General features: G+C 43.6%; 1 protein-coding gene across 1 annotated transcript in view; it reads right to left on the reverse strand.

Moving 5' to 3' along the window:
- Positions 1-898: 898 nt before the first annotated feature.
- The window catches only part of hacd2 (3-hydroxyacyl-CoA dehydratase 2), a 43,364-nt gene continuing 18,079 nt past the window's right edge, over positions 899-26,183 (reverse strand). Inside the window, exons 4-7 of the mRNA XM_043694260.2 lie at positions 20,766-20,854; positions 15,585-15,706; positions 9,299-9,477; positions 899-2,918 (exon numbers count right to left, since the gene is read on the reverse strand). Coding sequence (XP_043550195.1) covers positions 2,839-2,918; positions 9,299-9,477; positions 15,585-15,706; positions 20,766-20,854 — 470 coding nt within the window. The 3' untranslated portion in view covers positions 899-2,838. The remainder of the gene's footprint in view (positions 2,919-9,298; positions 9,478-15,584; positions 15,707-20,765; positions 20,855-26,183) is intronic.

Consider the following 26,183-nt stretch of genomic DNA (forward strand, 5'->3'; position numbering starts at 1 on the left):
GGGAAAACAGCCCCAACCTGTTCAGCCTCTATTAGCTCAAACCCTCCAACCCTGGCAACATCTTGTAAATCTTTCCTGAACCCTTTCAAGTTTCACAATATCTCTGATAGACCAGAATGGCACAATATTCCATAGTAGCCTAACCAATGTCCTGTACAGCAACAACATGACCTCCCAACTCCTGTACTCAATACTTTGACCAATAAAGGAAAGCATACCAAACGCCTTCTTCACTATCCTATCTACCTGTGACTCCACTTTCAAGGAGCTATGAACCTGCACTCCAAGGTCTCACTGTTCAGCAACACTCCCTAGGACCTTACCATTAAGTGTATAAGTCCTGCTAAGATCTGCCTTTCCAATGTGCAGCACCTCATTTATCTAAATTAAACTCCATCTGCCACTCCTCAGCCCAGTGGCCCATTTGATCATGATTCCATTGTAATGTGAGGTAACCTTCTTCACAGTTCAGTCTTTGACTATATTTAAATTAGAGATAGATTGTTTTATCATTATCCCCATAACTGTATACCATTGGTAGTCTAGGTAAAAGGCTATTCAAATCACCTACAAAAGTCAGATTGAATGATGGGACTTCTTTGATGGGCTGAATGGCTTCCTCCTACGAAGCTTCTTTGGTTGAGCTTTCTCCCTGGTTTTGCTTAACCCAAGAACATGGTGATATTAAACTCCTGGATTAACGACTCCAGGTAAACCTTACGAATCTTCTACTGTTAAGTGCCTAGATGAAATGGTGTTTATAATTTTTGACCTACAGCACCATCTAGTGGTATCTTTGCCTTATCTACTAGTTACAATATCACTCACAAATAGACAATGTCTACGAAGGGGAACATAGCTTCCCCCTTAATCTACAAATAACAGTCCACAACATTGCTGCTGTTCCACAAGTTTAATTATAACATGGATAGGAATTTCTTCTAGTTGATCTGTGCCAAGGATGACCATGCAAACTCAAGAGTATTTCTTCGGTTCTCAGAGTACAAGATTAAGACAATTTAAATAGGTTATAGAAAATACTTCCAGGCCTAGGCATTGACAGAAAGCCTGACACCTTTACTACATAGCAAATTTGAAAAATTGATAAGAATTTTGGGGTTAAAACGCAAGATGCGAATGAATAGAAACCAAACCATGCTCTTTTTCCGAGATGATTGACAAATTTGCAAACAAGATAACAAGCAATAGTGTTACAGTGATCTGTTACTTTTTCCTATCTACGCACCGACCTAGAGACATTTAGGAAAGTTTAATTACAAATACTCATGCAAAAAAAAAGTGCAAGTTTGAGAAAGCCAAGTCCTTAATTATAAAGAACAATCCCAAATATACAAAAGAACATGTTGATGCACGGTCTGAGCCGGACTTGCACTTAAATCTTTTTAAATTATTTTCAAACATTACGTGATCCAGTTATGGCCCTGTCTTATCAATCTGCCCAGTTTTACTACAAACTGATTGCAGGAATCTGGAATGGCCACCTTTCCTGGGAAGCTGAAATCACAATCTCAGTTCAATCCTTCTAAAGGAGTAGCATCACAACATAAACTCTTCACAGTTAGAAGCCACCTTCACCTTTAACAATCAAAACAAAAACAGCAGATGTCTTGTTTTCAAAACATGGTTGGGTGTGACAAGTTGGGGGAGGGGAGTAAGGGTGGGAGAGAGCAGGTGGAGGTGGGAACAAATGATGTGGATCATAAAACTGTTCAGATGGCATAGCTTCCACTTCTAGTTCTTGAAGGTTTGTCAATGAACTACACGGTCAGCAACACCAGCAGTATTGCCAGCATGGAGTTGTCAACACTCCAGGAACAGGCTGGAGTCTCCAAAAATCAAAAAGGTTAGTTTCCAGGCCAGAAAAACCCTGGAGCAACCACTATAAACTGAGCAACAAGAGAACAATGCTTCTCTCATGGCTTCAAGATTTCAGTTCATGCATTATAAAAGTCAGATGTCAAGGGGTTAAAGAGGCCAATATTGATTAACAGTCAAGAATCATCCAATCAGGGAGAGGTCTATTTGCTTTCTGATTGGTGCAGGAAGGCAGTGTGTCACAAGCATGGGCATGTCAGGCAACCAATTCTGGAGGGGGTGGGGGAAGTTGGCAGCAACTCACAGCAAAGGGACCTTAGGAATGTCTCCAACTGTTTGCCCTATGTTAGCCTCAAGCCAGGGGCCACTCAGCCAAGGCTGCTGAAATAGGTCCTCATTAAACAGGCTAGATTAACAAATTCATCTTGGCATCTTTTCCAAGGGTGTTGAAACCTCACACAATGACCAACCTTAAGGCCACTCTTCAACATAAAGAAAAAAGGATTTTAGCCTAGAAACTCAAGACATTTAGTAGTTCTCACCAGCTTCATCTCCACTTAGTGAAGCACATGGAGGTAGGCTCCCTTCTTCAGGCCCTGAGTGTCAACGGACTTTTCCATCCAGGGCAAAAAAAAAAATCAGAAGTAATGCAACTGAAGATTTAATGTGCAATTTGATGTGTGTTTGGACATCATTCCTCAGGTCCTGTAATGAGTTCAGGAAGTTTGAATTTCCCCCTTTATGTTACCTTTGCCTCTCACCAAATGCACTGCCAACACAAACTAAATTCAGATTTGGAGAGTCAAGGTTCAGATGGTCAACATACCCTTCACCCTTTGAGTTGAACACTAGTCACAAAGATGTCCAATCAAAAAACAAAATCATACCAATTGCTCAAGTTCATTAGGGACGTAACAATCATCCAGAGGAAAGAGTCCGGTCAAGGTGCCCTTTGCCCCCAAACCCCCACCCCACCCTTTTCCTCTATGAAGGGTGCTGCAGCTACTCGCTCTTCTTGCTTTCATCTGTGGTCAGGACCTTTCTCCTCTGGCGGAGCATATGGAAATAGAGCTGTGGAAAGACTGATTCACAAAAACTGAATTAGAAATGTAGTAACAGCAAGAGGCCAATCTGCCCCTTTAGCCTATTCCATCATTCAATTAGATCATGCCTGACCTGTGAACTAACTTCTAGTTAACAGAAGATATTTAAGGGAAAAAGAGATTGATCTCACATTTAAGATTAACAAGTTATTCTCTTATTTGCTAAGATTCAGAGCTTTAATACCACCCTTCATCCATATAAGTCAGTGTTCCCTAGTTTGAGGGGATGGACAGAAGACAACTTTTTAGGTCAACCTCTAAATACTTCAACTACAGCACACTTTTACATTTCTCCCACTGTTTGTTAGGGGAGGACATCAATTGTTTCACTGAGTAGGACTAAAAGTAGTATGTAGAATTCAATCTGAAGACAATGCATGAAACAAATCTAGGGAAAAACACAAACAGGAGGGTATGCAAATGGGTGGGAAAGAGGGGTGTGAAGGAGGAGGAATCGAGACACTGTGGAATGTATGTCCACAATTCTTTGAAGCTGTCGTAGACAAGGGTGGGTAATCAAGAAGGATCACAATCTGCATTCAGGTACCTATGGAGGTCCCACTGTAACACTCTGCTGGCACTACACCTGTGGCCAGGTGAGGATGAGAAAATAATGGTCATTTCCTCTGACAAATCATTCCACCTTTCTTCCACTGCTTCTCAACCTGGGGTACAATGCACCTGGGCCTAAAGATTATCTATTTTCAAAGATATTGTCACCAGGGAGCAGCGGAGCCTGTTGGGATACGTAACATATTTTTTACATTTTTTTTAGTTCCAGCAGGCAGTGGAGGTCATGAGATTACATATTTGTGTGGTTGCTTTAAGTGAAACACTACTCAGGTAATGTCTCCGACCCATTCTACTCCTCTAACCAAAAAAAAGTTCTGTGTGTCAGTTGCTAAAGTGACAAGTGTTTTCTTTTGTGTTTTGTTTCCCCCCCCCCCCCGCCAAGAGGTCTACTTGGGAATTTAGAATAGTGGGAATGGAGGTTCAGACAGTTTAATGTTCCTCCTGCAGTGTCCCTGCTGACTTCATCTGTGATAAGTGCACCCAACTCCAGCTCCTCAAGAACCATGTTAGGGAACTGGAGCTGGATGAACTTTGGATCATTTGGGAGCGGAGGAGGTTATTGAGGGGAATTACAGGGAGGTAGTTACTCCACATTCACGTGAAGAAGGTAGATGGGTTACTGTCAGGGGTAGGAAAGGGCACCAGCAGGCAGTGCAGGGATCGCCTGTGGGTGGGTTCCCCAACAAGTATACCGTTTTGGATACTATAGTGGGAGACGATTAATCAGGGTAAGCAATAGGGCCCAGGTCTCTGGCGCAGAGTCTGTCCCTGTTGATCAGAGGGGAAGAGGGAAGATGAGCAGAGCTCTAGTCATTGGGGACTCCATAGTTAGGGGGACATGGGAATGAGAGACTCACGATTGGAGAGTTACCTCCCAGGTGCCAGGGGTTGTGATGTCTGTTTTTAGGATCCTTGAGGGGGAGCATCCCCAAGTTGTGGTTCACATAGGCACCAACATAGGTAGGAAGAAAGATGGAGATCCAAGGCAGACATTCAGGAAGCTAGGGTGGAAGCTTAGAGTTAGAACAAACAGTTATCATATCTGATCTTTTGCCCGTGCCACATGCTAGTGAAGCAAGGAACAGGGAGAGAACTGAGCTGAACACATCATTGCGGGGAGGGTCGGTTTTGAATTTTTGGATAATTGGAGCTCTTTCTGGGGAAGTTAGGATCTCTACAAATAGGATGGTCTTCACCTCAACCAGAGGGGTACCAATATCCTGTGGGTGTGGGGATTTTGCTAGTGCTCTTCGTTGGGGGAAGGGGGGGTTAAACTAATGCAGCAGGGGGATGGGAACCTGAATTGTAGTTCCCGTGTACAGGAGGGAGGTTGAGGCCAGTGAGGTCAGGGATAGATATACAAGGTCACAAGAGGGCACCGGCAATCAGGGTGTTCGTTTGAAATGTGTGTACTTCAATGCCAGAAGGATTCAGAATAAGGTGGGTGAACTTGCAGTGTGGGTTGGTGCCTGGGATTGCAATGTTGTGGCCATTTCAGAGACATGGCTAGATGAGGGGCAGGAATTGTTGTTGCAGATTCCAGGATTTGATGTTTCAGCAAGAACAGAGAAGATGGGTTTTTTTTATGGGGGGGGGGCACCATTATCAATCACTCAAGGGTAATATTACAGTAGCTGAGATAACATTTGAGGACTCATCCACCGAGGTAGTTTGGGTCAGGTTAGAAACCAAAAAGGGAAGGAGAGGTCACCCTGTTGGGAGTTCTCTCTCAGCCTCTGAATTGTTCCAGGGATGTAGAGGAAAGGATAGCAAAGATGATTCTGGATAGGAGCAAGAATAACAGGGTAGTTGTTATGCGGGACTAACTTCCCCAATATTGAGTGGGAATACAAAGTTCAAGTAGTTTAGATGGGTCAATGTGTGCAGGAGGGTTTTTGGAGTATGTAGACAGGCCAACAATAGGCAATGCCATATTGGATTTGGTACTGGGGAATGAACCCGGCCAGGTGTCAGATTTGGAGGCAGGTGAGCACTTTGACGATACTGACCATACATTGGTTACGTTTACAATAGCAACGGGCAGGGATAAGTATATACCACAGGGAAAGAGGTATAACTGGGGGAGAGGCAATTATGATGTGATTAAGCTAGATTTAGGATGCATAGGATGGGAAAGGAAACTGCAGGGGATGGACACACTTGAAATGAGCTTATTCAAGGAACAGCTACAGCAGGTCCTTGATAAGTATATACCTATCAAGCAGGGAGGTATTTGTCAAGAGAAGGAGCCATGGTTTACTCAAGAAGTTGAAGCTCTTGTGAAGATGAAGGTGGCTTATGTGAGGATGAGGTGTGAAGGCTCAGATAGGGAGCTTGAAAGTTAAGTGAGCCAGAAAAGATGTAAAGAGGGGGCTAAGAAGAGTCAGGAGGGGACATGAGAAGTTGTTGGCAGATTGGATCAAGGAAAACCAAGGCCTTTTATCTGCTTATCAGGAATAAAAAACAGACTAGAGTAAGATTAAGGCCAAAAGATAGTAGTGGAAAGTTGTGTGTGGAATCAGAGGACATAGGGGAAGCATTTAATGAATTTCTTTTGTCAGTATTCACATTAGAAAAGGGCAATGTTAATGAGAATATGGAGATACAGGCTACGAGATTAGAGGGGATTGTGGTTGACAAAGAGGAGATTTCTGCAATTTTGGAAGATCTGAAAATAGATAAGACTGCTGGTCTGGATGCGATTTATCCTCATTCTCTGGGAAGCCAGGGAGGAGATCGCAGAGCCTTTGGCTTAGATCTTTGTCATCATTGTCAACAGGAATAGTGCCAGAAGGCTGGAGGATAGCAAATGTTGTTCCCTTGTTTAAGGAGGAGTCAGGACAACCCTGGTAATTATAGGCCAGTGAGCCTTACTTTTGTTGTGGGTAAGGAGTTGGAAAAGTTGTAAGAGATAGGATTTATCGAGAAAGGAATAATTTGATTAGGGATAGACAACATGGTTTTGTGAAAGCTAGGTCGTGCCTCACTAACCTTATTCAGTTCTTTGAGAAAGGTGACAAAACAGGTGGATAAAGGTCAAGCAGTTGATGCATATGACTAAGACGTTTGATAAGATTACACAGTAGGGTATTGCACAAAATACGGAGTTTTGGGATTGAAGGTGATTTAGTGGTTTGGATCAGGAATTGGCTAGCTGAAAGAAATGTTCATCCTGGAGGTCAGTTACCAATGGTGTGCCACAAGGATCATTTTGGGGCCACTGTCATTTGTATCAATGATCTGGATTTGGGCATAGAAGGATGGGTTAGTAAATTTGTAGATGGCACTAAAGGTAGGCAGAGTTGTGGATAGTGCCAAAGAATGTTGTGGGTTATAGAGGGACATAGATAAGATGCAGAGCTGGGCTGAGAAGTGGCAAATGGAGTTTCATGCAGAGAGAAAAAAAAGGAGGTAGTTCACTTTAGTAATAGGAATGCAGAGTAATGGTCTAATGGTAACATTCTTGGTAGTGTAGATGAACAGAGATCTGTGTCCAGGTGCATAAATCCCTGAAAGTTGCCACCCAGGTTAATAGGGTTGTCAAGACGGCACGTGGTGTGTTGGCGTTTATTGGTAGAAGGATCGAGTTTTGGAGCCGCACCTCAAGTACTGCGTACAGTTCTGGTCACCGCATTATAAGGGGGGATGTGGACGCTTTGGAAAGGGTTCAGAGAAGATTTACTCTGATGTTGCCTGGTATGGAAGGAAGGTCTTACGGGGAAAGGCTGAGGCTGTTTTCGTTGGAGAGAAGGTTGAGAGGTGACTTAATTGAGACATACAAGATAATCAGAGGGTTAGATAGGGTGGACAGTGAGAGCCTGTTTCCTCGGATGATAAAGGCTAACACGAGGGGACGTAGCCTTAAATTGAGGGGCAATAGATTTAGGACATATCTGGGATAGTTTCTTTACTCAGTAGTAGGAGTGTGGAATGGCCTGCCTGCAACAATAGTAGACTCACGGACATTAAAGGCATTTAAATGAGCACTGGACATATATAATGGATAATAAAGGAACAATGTAGGTTAGATGGGCATCAGATTAATTTCACAGATCGGCGCAACATTAAGGGCCAAAGGGCCTGTACTGCTCTGTAACATTCTATGTTCTATTGACCCCTTATTAGTCGTCACCTCTCACTGCTGTAATTCCATTTAATATTTCACACTGTTCTTCCCCTATTGAAGGGTCTATCATCCCTGCATCTGCTTCTGCAACAGGCAAAGTATTCTTAAAGCATAGCAAGGTCCATGCACAGGTTACCTCTTAACTCCCTGTAACAGCTCTTAGTTGTCCTCTTTCAATTTATGCATTTAAGAACTGTTTTTTGTTTGAAGCTTTACTTGCCAATACTATTTGAGGACAGCATGGTGGCTCAGTGGTTAGCACTGTTGCTTCTCAGTACCAGGGAGCCAGATGCAATTCCAGCCTCAGACGACTGTGCAAACTCAAAATATTCTCACATCTGTGGGGGTTTGTGCCAGGTGTTCAAGTTTCCTACCACAGTCCAAAGATGTGCAGGTTAGGTGGATTGGCCATGTTAAATTGCCATATAGTATCCAGGGATGTGCAGGCTAGATGGATTAACCATGGGAAATGTAGGGTTACAGGGATAGGGTGGGGGTGCCGAGATGCTCTTCGGAGAGTTAGTGTGGACATGCTGGGCCAAATGGCCTGTTACCACACTGTAGGAATTCTATTCTATTTCATGCCTGATTTGCTTCCTCAATTTTTCAGTAATTTCACCAAAGCTTTTCATATTCCTTTGTTTTATGCAGTATAAGGCCTTGATATGTCATCACTTCCCTCTTTCCTTATCGTCTTTTTTAAACTTGACACTTGGAAGGACGGGGCTTAAGTTCTGGATATACATGACCAAGCTCTTTCCTATGCTCACTCGGAAACCTATTACTTCCTTGCTGGTTTCATAGAATAGAATGCAGAAAGAAGTTGGCAAATGTGACTGTACAGCCAACTTAATAGCTAACTCTACAGAACATGGGAGTAGAAGGAGGTCATTCTGTTAACAAGTTTGCTTCACTATTTAGAGCGATTAAGACTGATCTGATAATCCTCAACTTCACTTTCCTGCCTCTTTTCCCCCCCCCCCCATAACCCTAGATTCCCTTACAATTAAAAGTCAGTCCATCTCAGCTTTAACAAGCCAGCCTGACAGAGCTGTGAGATAGAGAGTCACTAATCTTAATTCCTCATTGGTTTTAAATGGGTGACTCCATACTCCAGTCCTAGATTCTCCCACAAGAGGTAAATAATCTCTCTAGAGCTGTTATGCCACAGATGAACTTTGTATTAATAAGGTTTCCACCCATCCTAACTCAAATGAATACAAGCACAACCTATTCAACTTCTACTCAAAAAAAACACAATACCTGGGATTAACCCAGTGAATCTTCTCTGGACTGCCTCCAAATCCAGTACATCTTTCCCTTAATGATGGGACAAAAGCTATTCTCAGATGCAGTCTGACTAGTGCCTTGTATAGTCTTAGCAAGAACTCCCTAGTTTTATATTCCATTCCCTTTGAAATAAAGGCCAATATTCAACTTGCCTTGTTACCTGAACTTTGATGCTAGCTTTTTGTGATTCATGCACAAGGTCCCACAAATCCCTCAGATTGCAGAAAGGCACAGTACATTCTCAGTTTAAATAATATTCTGCTAGTCTATTCTTTCTGCAGAAGTGCATAACTTCACATTTTTGCACATTAGATTCCATCTGCCAAGTTTTTGACACTGAGCACCGTAAATGATCAAGCTGATAACTTACTTGGGATGTAGGAAATCATGACCAGGATCAGAACTGTGTAATAGTCAAAGGAGATGTTATACTTGTTTGGCAGGGTCACAGAATACAAACCCGACCTTCGAACATGAGGCAGGGCTGCATATATTGTAAGTAGCTCGCCAGTGACTCCCATTGGATACAGTACGATGAACAGCGTGTATCTAGATGGGTAGGAATAAGAGGGTTTTTAAACAGAACCTTTAATTACACTTTTCTTAAAGCATGGCACATGCCCAAAATTTCAGGGTTAGGGTCTGCACATACTGCACCCCAACCCCACTGCCAGCATGCATCCACTGTTCCCCACCCCTAATGTTAGTGTCTGCACACGTTGCCCTCAATTCACACTGTTAGGTCCATCACCATATCCCTTCAGAGATATGGTGAATGGAAACTGAAATAGACAGAGCGAATTCCCAGATTGTGATGATGGATGCACACATTTTTGTCAGGTACATGAGCTCCCTATGCAGCCCTCCCAGATGAATGCAGAAGATTCCATATCACTATTTCAACAAGCAGCAGGGGAGATGTCTCCAGTCTTCTAACCAATATTTATCCAATCTTTCAAACAAGAGATGATATGGTCAGATAAACAATGAAAGCTGATGGTACAGAACATCTCATTGCTGCTTGTGATAGCTTACTATTGTGCAAATTAGCCACTGTAATTCCTACATTTCTATGGCAGCCACATTTTAAAAAAGTATGTCAGTGACTGTAGTGCACTTTGGGCCAAACAGCTTGTGAACTTCGCTATTCAAAGTTTTTTTTGACATGCTTTCTGGGTCTTGAGTTCTGGGACTGGTGGACTGTAACAGCCTGGAAAAAGATACCTAAGAGGCTACTGCAATGAATTTACAGCAGTCTCAAACCATTTGGCTAAACAGATTTAGGAGCGTCCTCTCATCCTTCCCCAGCGTACCACAACACATTTTATCAAGACAGGAATGTAAGAGAACTAGGTCATTCAGTCCATCAAGCCTGCTCTACCATTTAATGTGATTGTGGCTGATCGAAGACTTCAATGCCATTTACATCCTCCACTCCCCCATCCTCCTAACTTTTGTGTCATTGCTAATTAGAAATATATCATTCTCTAGTTTAAATGTAGTCAATAACAGAGCTTTCACAGCTCTGACATCAAGAACTCCAAAGATGCACAACATGTAAAAATAAAAGTTCTCATCTCAGTCCTCAATGACATTCCCCTTCTGCCTCTGGTTCTAGGTTTCCACCATGTCTATCCCTCAAAATATTTTATGGGTTTCAATAAGGTAACCTCATTCGAGACTCACGAGAATACTGTCCAATTGCCCAGTTTTATTTTTGTGGAGAAGTTTGTTGAACCTGAGTTATACTTCCTCTATGGCAATAATACCTTTCCTGAGGTAAGGAGATCAAAACTGCACATATTACTCCAGGTGTGGTCTCACCAGGCTCCTACAGAATTGTAGCCAAGTAGTCACAGGTTACACTTGAGCTCAAAGCGTGTCAAACTGTTATGGAAAAACTGCCTCTTTTTAGCTTCATCAGGAAAATGGTTTCCACACCTTCCTTTTTATTTTTAAAAGCTAAGTCTCTGCCTCATTATGAATCTCATTCTATCTGGATCCCATTTTCAAATGCCTCATTTGTGTAGAGCTATCCCTTTAAAAAACAAAAAAGGGGTTTTAAAATAGTGATGGAAAAGGATAGACCAGATCTAAAGGTTGAAGTTCTAAACTGGAGAAAGGCCAATTTTGACAGTATTAGGCAAGAACTTTCAAAAGCAGATTGAGGCAGATGTTCGCAGGTAAAGGGACAGCTGGAAAATGGGAAGCCTTCAGAAATGACATAACGAAAATCCAGAGAAAGTATATTCTTGTTAGGGTGAAAGGAAAGGCTGATAATCATCCAGCATTCCCTATACCTAAAGAAATGGAGGGCTTGGTTAAGAAAAGAAAAGGAGGAAGCATATGTCAGGTATAGACAGGATAGATCAAGTGAATCCTTAGAAGAGTATAAAGGCAATATAGGAGTATACATAAGAGGGAAATCAGGAGGGCAAAAAGGGGATATGAGATAGCTTTGGCAAATAGAGTTGAGAATCCAAAGGGTTTTTATAAATATATTAAGAACAAAAGGGTAACTAGGGAGAGAATAGGGCCCCTCAAAAGATCAGCCAGGCGGCCTTTGTGTGGAACTGCAGGAGGTGGGGCAGATATAAACGAGTATTTTGCATCAGTATTTACTATGGAGAAAGACACGGAAGATATAGAATGTAGGGAAATAGATGGTGACATCTTGGGAAAAAATATCCATATTACAGAGAAGGAAGTGCTGGATGTCTTGAAACGCATAAAAGGTGGATAAGTCCCCAGGACCTGATCAGGTGTACCCTAGAATTCTGTGGGAAGCTAGAGAAGTGATTGCTGGGCCTCTTGCTGAGAGATTTGTATCATCAATAGTCACAGGTGACGTGCCCGAAGACTGGCTAACATGGAGCCATTGTTTAAGAAAGATGGCAAGGACAAGCCAGGGAACTATAGACCGGTGAGCCTGACGTCAGTGGTGGGCAAGTTGTTGGAGGGAATCCTGAGGGACAGGATGTATGTGTATTTGAAAAGGCAAGGACTGATTAGGGATAGTCAACATGGCTTTGTGCGTGGGAAATCATGTCTCACAAACTTGATTGAGTTTTTTGAAGTAGTAACAAAGAGGATTGATGAGGGCAGAATAGTAGATGTGACCTATATGGACTTTAGTAAGGCATTTGACAAGGATCCCTATGGGAGACTGGTGCGCCAGGTTAGAATACAGGGAGAAGTAGCCATTTGGATACAGAACTGGCTCAAAGATAGAAGACAGAGGGTGGTGGTGGAGGGTTGTTTTTCAGACTGGAGGTCTGTGACCAGTGGAGTGCCACAAGGATTGGTGCTGTGTCCACTTTTCATCATTTAAATAAAAGGATTTGGATGTGAGCATGAGGGGTATAGTAAGTAAGTTTGCAGATGACACCAAACTTGGAGGCGTGGTGGACAGTAAAGAAGGATACCTCAGAGTACTATGGGATCTTGATCGGATAGGCCAATGGAAAGCAGATGAAGTTTAATTTAGATAAATGAGTTGCTGCAATTTTGGGAAGGCAAATCTTAGCAGGACTTACATACATAATGGTAAGGACCTGGGGAGTGTTGCTGAACAAAGACCTTGGAGTGCAGGTTCATGGTTCCTTGAGAGTGGAGTCACAGGTAGTTGGATAGTGAAGGCAGCATTTAGTCATCAGTGCATTGCATATGGGAGTTAGGAGGCTATGTTGCAGCTGTACAGGACGTGGTTCCAATAGTGGCCTAACCAGTCTGTGCAATTTTGGTCTTCCTGCTAGAAGGAAGAATGTTGTGACACTTAAAGCATCAGAAAAGATTTACAAGAATGTTGCCAGGGTTGGAGGGTTTGATCTATAGGGAGAGGCTGAATAGGCTGGGGCTATTTTCCCTGGAGCAGAGCCAGTGGTGAGACCTTGTAGAGGCTTATAACAAGCATGAAGAATGGGGATAGGGTAAATAGGTAAGGTTTTTCCCAGGAATGGGGGCATGTCCAGCACTAGAGGGCATAGATTTAAGGAGAGAGGAGCAGCTTTCTCAGAAGGTGGTGCATGTATGAAACGAGCTGCCAGAGGTGGTGGAAGCTGGTACAATTACAACATTTAAAAGGCATCTCGATGGGTACTTGAATAGGAAGGGTTAGAGGGATATAGGCCAAATGTTAGAAAATTCTAGATGCATGGTGATGTCTGGTCAGCATGGACTAGTTGGACCATAGAGCACTACATCTCTATGACTCCTATATTGAAACAACAATGTAAAAAGCGAGGGCTGAGAAGCACAAACACTGATACAGTGCAGCTGGACTGAATGGCAGTACTTTGAAGACAAAAATTACATATTTAAAGGAAAATTTAGGAGATTTTGAGGGGGGATAGTGCCTATTATCTGCTGCCAGGACACACCAACATCACAAAGGGGCGGTGGCTAAGAAAGACCAAAGTCCTACAACTTATTTGTGACTCAGACAAGCTGGTTAGGCACATGATGTCATGCTCCAGGATCTCCACTCAGCAATCATGCAAAGCCAAGTGAATGGCCCATAAGCTTTGGCTGATGGGGGGTGGGGTCACCTCTCATTCCATTCCTATGAAGTTTGGGAATGGCAAGTGGGTGAGGTAGAATCAAGATCAAAATGGTGCTGGAAAAGCCCAGCAGGTCAGGCAGTATCTGAGGAGCAGGAAAACGTGTCGGACAGGAGCCCTAGGGGCAGCACAGTGGTTCGCACTGTTGCCTCACAGCGCCAGAGATCCGGGTTCAATTCCTGCCTCGGGCAACTGTGTGTGGAGTTTGCACATTCTCCCTGTGTCTGTGTGGGTTTCCTCTGGTTTCCTCCCACAGTCCAAAAATGTGCAGGTTAGGTGAGTTGGCCATGCTAAATTGCCCATAGTGTTAGGTGAAGGGGTACATGTAGAGGAATGGGTCTGGGTGGGTTGCTCTTAAGAGGGTCAGTGTGGATTTGTTGGGTCGAAGGGCCTGTTTCCACACTAAGTAATCTAAACTCAAAATAAGGAATGAAGCTGGAAGCCTTGGTGGTAGAAAGACAAATGGCAAATGGCACTGGTCATTATGTTTCAAAAGTTACCATGGCCACTCAACTGACAAGTCTTTGCGGGGGCTGCGAGCTCACGCAATACAAGCTCCATAATGGGTCACAGAAAGTCAAAATACAACAACCCAAGGGAAAAAACACTTTGGGATCCCTCACACAGTGAAAACACATGCAGAATAGGAACATTCAGTAGTTAGCCTACTGCCACATGAACAAACAATAGCAGTCAATGGCCAGTTTTTAAAAAAGGCAGCAGATACTTTGACATTCTTCAAAACCAAAACCGCAAATGACCAGAAGTTAAGCAATTCCACTGTCATGCGCACACATGCACAATAACTGCTGTCTTACAGCATCTCTTGCTGACCAGACGAGAGTTTATTGTCATTAAGAGATGGTGGGAAAATTCCACCCCACAGCTACCTTTTCCATATGAATCACAAAAGGCTGTAAAGACAAGTAAAGAAAAACTGCAAATGCTTGGAAATGCACAGCAAGGTGTCAGCATGTAAAAAGAGAAAAAAACAAAATCCAAGGGGATAACTCAGGTGGAGACCTGAATACTCAGACCCCATGGCATCATGGTAGCCCACAAACCCACCAACACACTAAAAGAGCAGCTAATGAACTTGAAAGACCCTATACAGATAACAAGCAAAACTCATGTCATTTACAAAGTACCTTGCAAGAACTGTAACAAACACTATATTGGACAAACAGGTGGAAAACTAGCCACAAAACGACATGACCCACTCTCACTAGTATCCTTACGTACAGATGATGAAGGACACCACATCGACAAAACATCCATCCTAGGACAAGCCAAACAGAGACACGCACGGAGAATTCCTAGAAGCATGGCATTCCAGCTGGAACTCAAACAAACAGACTTGGATCCCCTTTACCACCCCTGAGAAAATAGGAAATGACATCACCATAGGAAATGTCACCAACCCAAGGAAACCCAGACAAATAGAAAGCGGGCTACACCACAAGTGTTTCATTCAGAGGCTCACTGAATGTTACCTAGGTGACGAAATGTCTGAAAACTAACCTTCCAGTGAAGTGAACAAACCTACATCCAGAGGACATAAATATTAAAAAAGGTGTTGGATTGGGTGGGACTCATTGGGTATCCAGTTTAGAGTGTTGTTGGAGCTGCACACATTCAGGTAAATGGGGAGTATTCTATGACACTGCTGACTTGTGCCTTGTAGGTGGCCATATTATACCTCAATATCAAACTGCGCTAAGCACTTATCAAAGCAACAGGAGAATTCATCATCATGATCTCCATGTACAGTTTTTTTATTAGTTTTCAAAGCTGCTGGTCCTTATTTGTCATTTATCTAGTATGAATACTTGACAGTCAGCAGGCTATTTCACTAAAGGGGGCATTATACGCAGGACCAATTCAGTCATCACAAACACTTCCACCAGGAGCCACTGGGCAAAGAGGAAAGAGAGGGGAAAAAAAAAAGGTGGCCTAAGCTAATTGTCCAATGCTTGATAAGTTCAAAAAAGATAGTAGAGAGAAAAAAAAAGTTTCACAAACTGCTTATATTCCATCCTACTGCACAAGAGGAATGAATTAGTAAGCCAGTATCTCTTTGGACAAGACATTTCTTACCTGGCCCATTTGATCACATAGGGCAGATGGTTCAGGAGGCTGAAGGTGTAAAAGGAATAGCGAACGATCTCAGTGATTGTCCACGCAGTGACAAACAAGAGCACACTGTCTTCACTCTGCACCTGGAGGGGCAGTTAAAGAAAACAGAATCAAAATAATATCATCAATAGCAGCACATCATACCAAGATGGAGATTTACCCAATTTTTGTGCAGCATTTGCACAAACTAAACTGTGGTGTGGCAGTTAGGACACTGGCCTTACACTCAACTGAATCGTCTGTACAATGTCATTTATGATATCGGAGAAAGATTTACCCAATAATTTCAACACCTACTCTTTCCTTTTGGATCTGCACGTTTCCTTCTTCACACCGTGCCCCTAACCTACCTTTCCTCTGATATTTATCCAGTCCACTTCTGAAAGATTATTGGAATTGCTTCCAACACCCTTTCAGGCACTGCATTCCAGATCATTAATCATTACATTAACAAATCACACTCTCCATAAAAAGGTGATATTATTGGTTGAAATCTTGAATTCTAAAATGGAGCAATGATGTCTAGTTTTACAGTTTATTTGCATTTCTATGTTTGTATTATGAGAACTTTAACACTGGAGGTGAATAGTTCAGGACATTAAAAAGGATTAGTAGGGGAAAAAAATAAAGTTGGTGTTATTGACTCCCATTGCTAGGGAAGTTCGAACAATTCATAAGAATTCATAGAATGCACAGGTGTATTCAGAACTGGACCACAACAGCAGAGGTTATTTGCAGGAGGGGGTGAAAACAATAGCCTTGAGTTAATGTGAAGTCAGCAGAAAAAAGCTCCAGAAAAAAAGCTGTGGAACACCAGGCTTAAGGGTCTCGGAAAGAGCCATTAACAAATAAAAACAGCACTGAGCCAATGAACAGAATTTGGATGAGAAAGGAAACAAATTACAACTGTGCTGATTGAACAAGGAGATTTAAATGGAGACAGGGTGATGTCTCACTGAGGTTTGAACAGCTATAGTCAAAGGTTAAATCTTTCTATCTGCTATGGGAATAAGACTTTCAAACAGTTCTTGTATAGTTGTAATACAGTTAATTATTTTTTCCCCTTTTGTGAATAAACATTTATGATCTTTATTAAAAAAGTACATTGACAGCATCTTGTGAATATGTCCACAGAATGAGGGTAGACAAAGAAAATGTTTCATTTGTCCACCAAGGTGTTTCTGCTTTGTCCAGCATTAATCAGCAGCTGGAACTGTAACAACCCTCTGGTTCTTTTTGGTACCGATCACTGTGCATAGAACATTAGAGTGCTGCACACGCACACAGCTTACAGGAAACATTGCTTAGGGTTACATTTCACGAGAGTTTAGAAGACAGGGTAGAACTTAAGACCCCATAAAATTCTAACAGGACTAGACAAAACAAATGCAAGAAGGATGATCTAATGACCAGTCCAGATCCAGGGTCACAATTGACAGATATTGTTAGATCAATTAGGACTAAGACGAAGAGAAATGACTTCACCCAGAAAGTGGTGAGTCTGTGGAATTCTCTGCTACAGGAAGTGGTTAAGGCCAAAACATTGAATGTTTTCAAGGAGTAGTCATTATGACTAAAGGGATCAAATAGCATGGGGATAAAGTGAGAACAAGGTACAGAGTTGGATGCTCAGCCATGATCATGTTGAGCGGTACAGCAGATTTGAAGGGCTGACTGGCATGTTCCTATTTTCCATATCTTCATGTTTACAGTACAGAAGGAAGGAGACCATTTGACCCATTGTGACTTTACTCCTGCTCCTACTTTCTATATTTCTATGTAAAACAGCGTTGAGGAAAAAAAAAGGGGGGTAGAAAGGGACTCAAATTCTTCACAGCACTGCTGTGATTTCAAGCCCACATTACATGGCTGACTCCGAATGCAAGGTATATAGCTGTAGAGGAGAAAGTGAGGTCTGCAGATGCTGGAGATCAGAGCTGAAAATGTGTTGCAGGAAAAACGCAGGTCAGGCAGCATCCAGGGAACAGGAGAATCGACGTTTTGGGCATAAGCCCTTCTTCAGGGATGAGGAAAGTTTGTCCAGCAGGCTAAGATAAAAGGTAGGGAGGAGGGACTTGGGGGAGGGGCATTGGAAATGCGATAGGTGGAAGGAGGTCAAGGTGAGGGTGATAGGCCAGAGTGGGGTGGGGGCAGAGAGGTCAGGAAGAAGATTGCAGGTTAGGAAGGCGGCGCTGAATTCGATGGATTTGACTGAGACAGGGTGGGGGGAGGGGAAATGAGGAAACTGGTGAAATCCGAGTTCATCCCTTGTGGTTGGAGAGTTCCTAGGCGGAAGATGAGGCGCTCTTCCTCCAACCGTCGTTTTGTTGTGGTCTGGCGATGGAGGAGTCCAAAGACCTGCATATCCGTGGAGTGGGAGGGGGAGTTGAAATGTTGAGCCACAGGCTGGTTGGATTGGTTGGTCCAGGTGTCCCAGAGGTGTTCTCTGAAACGCTCCGCAAGTAGCCGGCCTGTCTCCCCAATATAGAGGAGGCCACATCGGATGCAGAGGATATAAATAGATGGTGTGTGTGGAGATGCAGGTGAATCTGTGGCGGATATGGAAGTTTCCTTTGGGGCCTTGGAGGGAGGTGAGGGGGGAGGTGTGGGCGCAAGTCTTGCACTTCCTGCGGTTGCAGGGGAAGGTGCCGGGAGTGGAGGTTGGGTTGGTGGGGGGTGTGGATCTGACAAGGGAGTCACGGAGGGAGTGGTCTTTACGGAATGCTGATTGGGGAGGGGAGGGAAATATATCCTTGGTGGTGGGGTCAGTTTGGAGGTGGCGGAAATGACGGCGGATGATGCGCTGTACATGGAGATTGGTGGGGTGGTAGGTGAGGACCAGTGGGGTTCTGTCCTGGTGGCAGTTGGAGGGGCGGGGCTCAAGGGCAGAGGAGCGGGAAGTGGAAGAGATGCAGTGGAGGGCATCGTCGACCACGTCGGGGGGGAAATTGTGGTCCTTGAAGGAGGCCATCTGGGTTGTGCGTTTTTGGAACTGGTCCAAAAACCAAGCCTGCCTCTTCGTAGGATATGTGAAACAGTCCATCTTCCGCAACTACACTGGCCCCATCCCCCACCTTTTCCTCCGCTACATCGATGACTGTATCGGTGCCACCTCGTGCTCCCACGAGGAGTTTGAACAGTTCATCCACTTCACCAACACTTTCCACCCCGACCTCAAATTCACCTGGACAGTCTCAGATTCCTCCCTCTCCTTCCTCGACCTTTCTATTTCTATCTCAGGCGACCGAATCAACACGGACATCTACTACAAACCGACCAACTCCCACAGCTACCTAGACTACAACTCCTCCCATCCTGCCCCCTGTAGAAACGCCATCCCATTCTCCCAATTCCTTCGACTCCGCCACATCTGCTCCCAGGAGGACCAGTTCCAAAAACGCACAACCCAGATGGCCTCCTTCTTCAAGGACCGCAATTTCTCCCCCCCCCCCCCCCCCCCAACATGGTCAACGATGCCCTCCACCGCATCTCTTCCACTTCCTGCTCATCCGCCCTTGAGCCCCGCCCCTCCAACCGCCACCAGGACAGAACCCCACTGGTCCTCACCTACCACCCCACCAATCTCCATGTACAGCGCATCATCCGCCGTCATTTCCGCCACCTCCAAACAGACCCCACCACCAAGGATATATTTCCCACACCTCCCCCCAAGGCCCCAAAGGAAACTTCCATATCCGCCACAGATTCACCTGCACCTCCATACACATCTATTGTATCCTCTGCACCCGATGTGGCCTCCTCTATATTGGGGAGACAGGCCGGCTACTTGCGGAGCGTTTCAGAGAACACCTCTGGGACACCCGGACCAACCAACCCAACCACCCTGTGGCTCAACATTTCAACTCCCCCTCCCACTCCCACTCCACCAAGGATATGCAGGTCTTTGGACTCCTCCATCGCCAGACCACAACAAAACGACGGTTGGAGGAAGAGCGCCTCATCTTCCGCCTAGGAACCCTCCAACCACAAGGGATGAACTCGGATTTCACCAGTTTCCTCATTTCCCCTCCCCCCACCTTGTCTCAGTCAAATCCATCGAATTCAGCACCGCCCTCCTAACCTGCAATCTTCTTCCTGACCTCTCCGCCCCCACCCCAGTCTGACCTATCACCCTCACCTTGACCTCTTTCCACCTATCACATTTCTGACGCCCCTCCCCCAAGTCCCTCCTTCCTACCTTTTATCTTAGCCTGCTGGACAAACCTTCCTCATTCCTGAAGAAGGGCTTATGCCCGAAACGTCGATTCTCCTGTTCCCTGGATGCTGCCTGACCTGCTGCGCTTTTCCAGCAACACATTTTCAGCTATATAGCTGTAGAGGCAGGCAATTAGAGACAAAAGAAAACTTGCATTAAATATAACATAAATGATCATAATCACGGCAATTGGCTGGTTTGGGGGGGGGGGGGGGGTGAAAAGAAGGTGGTTGCAGGGTAATGGGAGAGAGACATTTGCTGCTTTGTGCCTTGTGGTAGAGCTCACAGGCCAAAGCAGTCTAGATGAGCAATATGGCACTTACAACCTCACAATATAGCAACTGATTTATAGCCAACTGAGTCTTTGTTTTTTGCAGGATTGAAACAAATAATTATTATTTGCACAAACATCAAGACCTCAGGCAGCAAATATGTGTTTCAGTGTTGGTTGTGGGGTTGATTCTGTGCAATTCTGGAAGAGACACTTGATCTTTGTTGAAAGCGTGCCAAGGGGTCTTTTAAATACAGCCGAGGGGGTAGAACCATTCACACGCCAACAGTTATCTTATTCCTTTACCTTGAAAACTGCACAGTGACACTTCAATCTACCAAGAGGTGCCTCCTTTCCACACAATTCCTACTGTTCTGAGACAAGCCTGGATAATGCACTATCCTATGTTAGATTGGGGTATATGCTTCAGAAAACTCAACCTGATTCGTTAATTGCAAAAGTAATGAAGGTGCTGCAACAGAGTTTAATATCAGAGAAGGAGACAGTGCAGAAAGTTTTCTATTACTGATCACTATTTCTATTTTTGTTTCAATAGAAAAACCAAAAAGGAAATTTGCTAAAATATTTAAAAAGCAGAAAAATGGGACTTTCAAATATGCACTGAAAATGATTGGTTGCACATTTCCCATCTTACCTGTTTGACGCTGTGTGTTACTGCCCATGTTAAAAATACCCTCGACATCACCTGGAACCCAGTCAGGACCACAGACGATGGAACGATTCCTGTGAAACACCAATTCCCATTAACAAAATTTGTTTAACGGAGGTAGTGAAGCACTCCAAGACACTTCAGAGGGGCACAAAGGCGAACGGAACCACATACTAAGGTGCATGCTAAAAATTTCAAAGCACTCGATTTAGTTAGAGATAAGGGAGGTTGCAGGTATCAGGGACCCCACTAGCTAAGGGCACAACTGGCAACAGTGTGGGTTTGATGGTGGCAGAGTGATAATTGTAATCGAAAGACCATTAAAAACTAATGCACTGAAGACAGGGATTCAAATCCCATCATGACAGCTGGCGGAGCTCAAATTCAATTAAAATATCTGGAATTAAAAAACTAGTATCAGTAATGGTCAACTTGAGTCTATCAAGTATTCTAACAATCTGATTCACTAATGTTTTGGGAAGAGGGAAATCTGCCATTCAATCTGGTCTGGCCTATTTAGTTTAAGAGCAAACAGCGAGGAGTACAAATACTGGCCTTTCCAACCTTGTCCTGAAGGTCGGAGTCTCAAATCCTGTAGGAATATCCCATAAGGTTACCCCAGAACTAAATACCTTAATATTAGTTTGGATTACAGTCAGAATCAATAACATAAACAAAAGGCACCATTCCATCTATCATCCCTGCAACCCTCTGTTAGAATTAGGGTAACCATGTTAGATATTAGTGTTAAATGTTAGATTAAGTTAGCCCCCTTCCCCATTACTGAGTAACCATTTTCTCCTTCAAATATTTGTCTGAGACAGACAGAAAAACAATAAGAGTGATTACTGATTGTAACCACCATACCTCTGGTGAATCTGTCCTGCCAATAAGACAATACATATCCAAGGATGGTGATAGTGGTTACGGGGACATCATACCCACAGAATCATACTACAACACGACTTCAGATTGGGGTCAGGACTGCAAGTGGGTCACAAGCTGTGAAGTAATGGCCACACTGGAACTAATCAGTTGTCACAGTGCTCACACTCCAACAGGCACTTGTTCCCACAGCCCCTCAGTCCAACTTTTAATTCTCACTGAGAGTTCACAACAGCTTTCAAGCCTTGAAATGGATTCAAAGTAGGGAAAAAAAAGTCCGGGAAGTACAGCTTTTCCAGATAATATCATCGCGCTATCATTTGATTCGTCTGTGGTCCAGCACTCCCATCTTTGGGATAAAATTCTCCAGATAATCAGTACAGAGGACTTTGTAGAGTCAATAGAGTAGGGTTTGCCATTCTGTTTCTGGCACCTAAGTCATCACTCGGTTATCATCTAATTTCATTTCTTTCTTTAAAGTAGTAATTAACAACCGAATGGCTTGCTGAGCCATTTCAGACAGTGGTTAAGAATTAACATTGCTGTGGGTCTGCAATCATGTGGGCCAGAGTTAGGTTGGCAGATTTCCTTCCCAAAAGATATTTGTGAACCAGACAGGAGTTTACAATCAGTAAACAGGTTTGAGACATACACCATGGTGGAATCAGAATCCATCGGAGAACATTAGCTGGGGTTCTGTATTATCAGGCCAGTGTCATTACTGCCACACCCACTACCTCGATTCATGCATCTTTGCAAATCTTCGAAGTTTTTTTTAATATATAAATCTTGAAAGAAAGTGCATATCAGGACATTAGCACAGGGAATTAAATACTTTCCATTTTTATTAACAAGTCTCAGCATCTTATACTCCAAGGTCAGGTACATAGACTTGATACTGCATCTGCTCTCAAAGTTCTGCATGAGCAATGTATCTCAGCCCCAAACGTCTTGTGCACCAGTATTTGGAGTTTTCCAAATTAGCTACTCCTGCAGGCTGAGCGAACATGGAAACCTGAAATGCTGTGCATGTCCCCACCCTTGTGGAACTTCATTCAGAGGACCAGTAGTTTGTTTTTCCTGAAGTTTCAGAGGTGGCCCCTCTATTTTGTTATGCTATTTGAAATCCAGCTCATGGGTGAAAAGGTGACAAGAGTTAACCCACTGCATCATGTGGTGTTGGTATTTGCATCCTTATCCCAGGAAGTGGAATTCTGATTTGCTATATTGTTGGGAAAAAGAGTCACAACATTGCGACCAAGTGTGAGGCATAACAGAGTCAGAGATGTACATCACGGAAACAGACCCTTCGGTCCAACTCGTCCATGTTGAGCAGATATCCTAATCTAATCCCATTTCCCAACACATGCCCATATCCCTCTAAACCCTTCCTATTCATATCTCCATCCAGATGCCTTTTAATTGCAGTCATTGTACCAACACCTACCACTTCCTCTGGCAGCTCAGTCCATACATGCACCACCCTCTGAAAACATTGCCCCTTAAGTCCCTTTTATCTCTTTCCCCTCTCATGCTAAATCTATGCCCTCTATTTCTGAACTCCTCACCCCAGGGAAAAGACTTGTCTACTTACCCTGTCCATGCCTCATTTTTTAAACCTCTTGAAGGTTACCTCTCAGCCGCAGATGCTACAGGGTAAACAGCCACAGCCTGTTCAGCCTCTTCCTATAGCTCAAATCTGGCAACATCTTTTTAAATCTTTTCTGATTTCTTCCAAGTTTCACAACATCCTTCCAGTAGGAAGGAGACCAGAATTGCTCACAATATTCCAAAAGTGGCCAAACCAATGTCTGTGCAGCCGCAACATGACCTCCCAAATCCTATACTCAAATACTCTCGACCAATAAAGGAAAGTATACCAAATGCCTTCTTCACTATCCTATCTACCTGTGACTCCACTTTCAAGGAGCTATGAACCTGCACTCCAAGATCTCTTTGTTCAGCAACACTCCCTAGGACCTTACCATTAAGTGTATAAGTCCTGCTAAGATTTGCTTTCCCAAAATGCAGAACTTCACATTTATCTGAATTAAACTCCATCTGCCACTCCTCAGCCCATTGACCCATCTGATCAAGATCCTTCCTTGCTGTCCACTACACCTCCAATTTTGGTGTCATCTGCAAATATACTAACTATACTTCTTATGCTCGCATCCAAATCATTGACATAAATGACAAAGTAGTGGATCCAGCACCAATCCTTGTGGCACTCCACTGGTCACAGGCCTCCAGTCTGAAAAGCAACCCACTACCATCACCCACTATCTTCTACCTTTGAGCCAGTTCTGTATCCAAATGGATAGTTCTCCTTTTATCCCACAAGATCTAACCTTGCTGATCATTCTCCAGTGGGGAACCTTATCGAACACATTACGGAGGTCCATATAGATCACGTCCACTGCTCTGCCCTCATCAATCCTCTGTTACTTCTTCAAAAAACTCAAATCAAGTTCATGAGATGTGATTTCACACACAAAGTCATGCTGACTACCCCAATCAGTCTTTTTCTTTCCCTCCAGCAGCTTGCCCACTACCAACAATGGGCTCACCAGTCTGTAGTTCTCTGGCTTTATCTTACCACCTTTCTTAAACAGTGGCACCATGGTAGCCAATCTCCAGTCTTCCAGCACTTCACCTGTGACTGATGATACAAAATGTCTCAGCAAGGGGCCCAGCAATCACTTCCTTAGCTTCCCAGAGCTCCAGGGTACACCTGATCAGGTCCCGGGGATTTATCCATTGTTATGGACTTCAAGACATGCAGCACTTCCTCCTCTGTAATATGGATATTTTTCAAGACGTCACCATCTATTTCCCCTCATTCTGTATCTTCCATGTTCTTCTCCACAACAAACACTGATGCAAAATACTTGTTTAGCATCTCCATCTCCTGCAGCTTCACAAATAGGCTGCCTTACGGATTTTTGAGGGGCCCTATTCTCTCCCTAATTACCCTTTTGTCCTTAATATATATTTGTAAAAACCCTTTGGATTCTCCTTAAATCTATTTGCCAACGCTATTTCATGCCCCTTTTTGCCCTCCCAATTTCCCTCAAGTATATTCCTACTTCCTTTATACTCTAAGGATTCACTCGATCTATCCTGAAAATACCAGACATATGCTTTCTTCTTTTCCTTAACCAAACCCTCAATTTCTTTAGTCATCCAGCATTCCCTATCACCCGAACAGGAATATACTTTCTCTGGATTCTGGTTATCTCATTTCTGAAGACTTTCCATTTTCCAGCTGCCCCTTTACCTGTGAACATTTGCCCCCAATCAGCTTTTGAAAGTTCTTGCCCAATACCGCCAAAATTGGCCTTTCTCCAATTTAGAATTTCAACTTTTAGATCTGGTCTATCCTTTTCCATCACTATTTTAAAACTAATAGAATTAATGCTGTTGGTCCCAAAGTGCTCCCTCGCTGACACCTCAGTCACCTGCTCTGTTTTGCACCTTCTCTAGTAGGTACATCCCACTACTTCAAAGGTCAAAGGGTTGGAGAGAGTTGATGTCCAAAAGGGACCTGGGTGTCCTTATTCATCCCAAAAAAAAAGGAAATATGGCATACTAAAAACTAGCATGTAGGTCAGCAAGTAACTGGAAAGGCCTTCATTGCAAGGGACTACAGCACATGAGGTCTTGATGTATCTGTATAGAGTCTGGTGAGACCTGTAGCCTGAGTTTTAGTTTTCTTAAGGGGGAAGGATACACTTGCCATTGGAGTGAAATAGAGGTTAACCCTGGATTGGTGGGACTGTCTTAGAGTTTTAAGAAATTGGGTCTGTATTCGGTAGGGAGTTTCCAAGAATGAGAAATGATCTGATTGAAACGAAGAAAGATTTTCGTCAGAAGTTGCTCGCGAACAAGGATAACTTATTTCCACTCCGGGGATACAATGCCTAACGTGACTAAACAGTCCAATTTGGATTTTCACATCCTGCCATAGGTGGGGTAGGTGAATGGGACACAGAGGTTGCACACTCCTGTCACAGTATGCATTTGGCTTCTAACTGGGTCTAGAGATGTTTGAGATGGTTGGCAGCTTCATCAATGTTTCTTCTCTTGTCTGAGTGTCTTGGACAAGAGTTGGAGATGTTGCATGTATTTAGGGAGGCTTTGAGGACATCCTTGAAATGTTTCCTCCACCCTCTTGGTAATTACTTGCCATAATGAACCTTAAAGCAGCAAGCTTGATTTGGAAGCCTCATCTAGTTGAACAATAAGCACTACCTCAATACTGGCAATGTTGAATTTAATCACTGAAGTAGGCGGTGATGAGAGGCACAGAGTTGGTGTAATGTTTAGCCTTGCTTGACCTAGTTTCCATATGTATTGGGTCTGTGGTGATCTGTTGGTGAGGATAAAGGTTGGATCATATCCGGTGCTTCTTGCTGAACAGAATCAACACTGGGAAAAGAAGCAGGGAAGATATTTGCCTAGTTCGAGAACCAGATGGCAATCTGAATATGAACCAGGATATTGAAGACTGAGATG

Source organism: Chiloscyllium plagiosum, unplaced genomic scaffold (genome assembly GCF_037043375.1).
Source record: "Chiloscyllium plagiosum isolate Xiang-an unplaced genomic scaffold, Cpla_swu_hap1 HiC_scaffold_7, whole genome shotgun sequence".
NCBI classification, from domain to species: Eukaryota; Metazoa; Chordata; class Chondrichthyes; order Orectolobiformes; family Hemiscylliidae; genus Chiloscyllium; species Chiloscyllium plagiosum.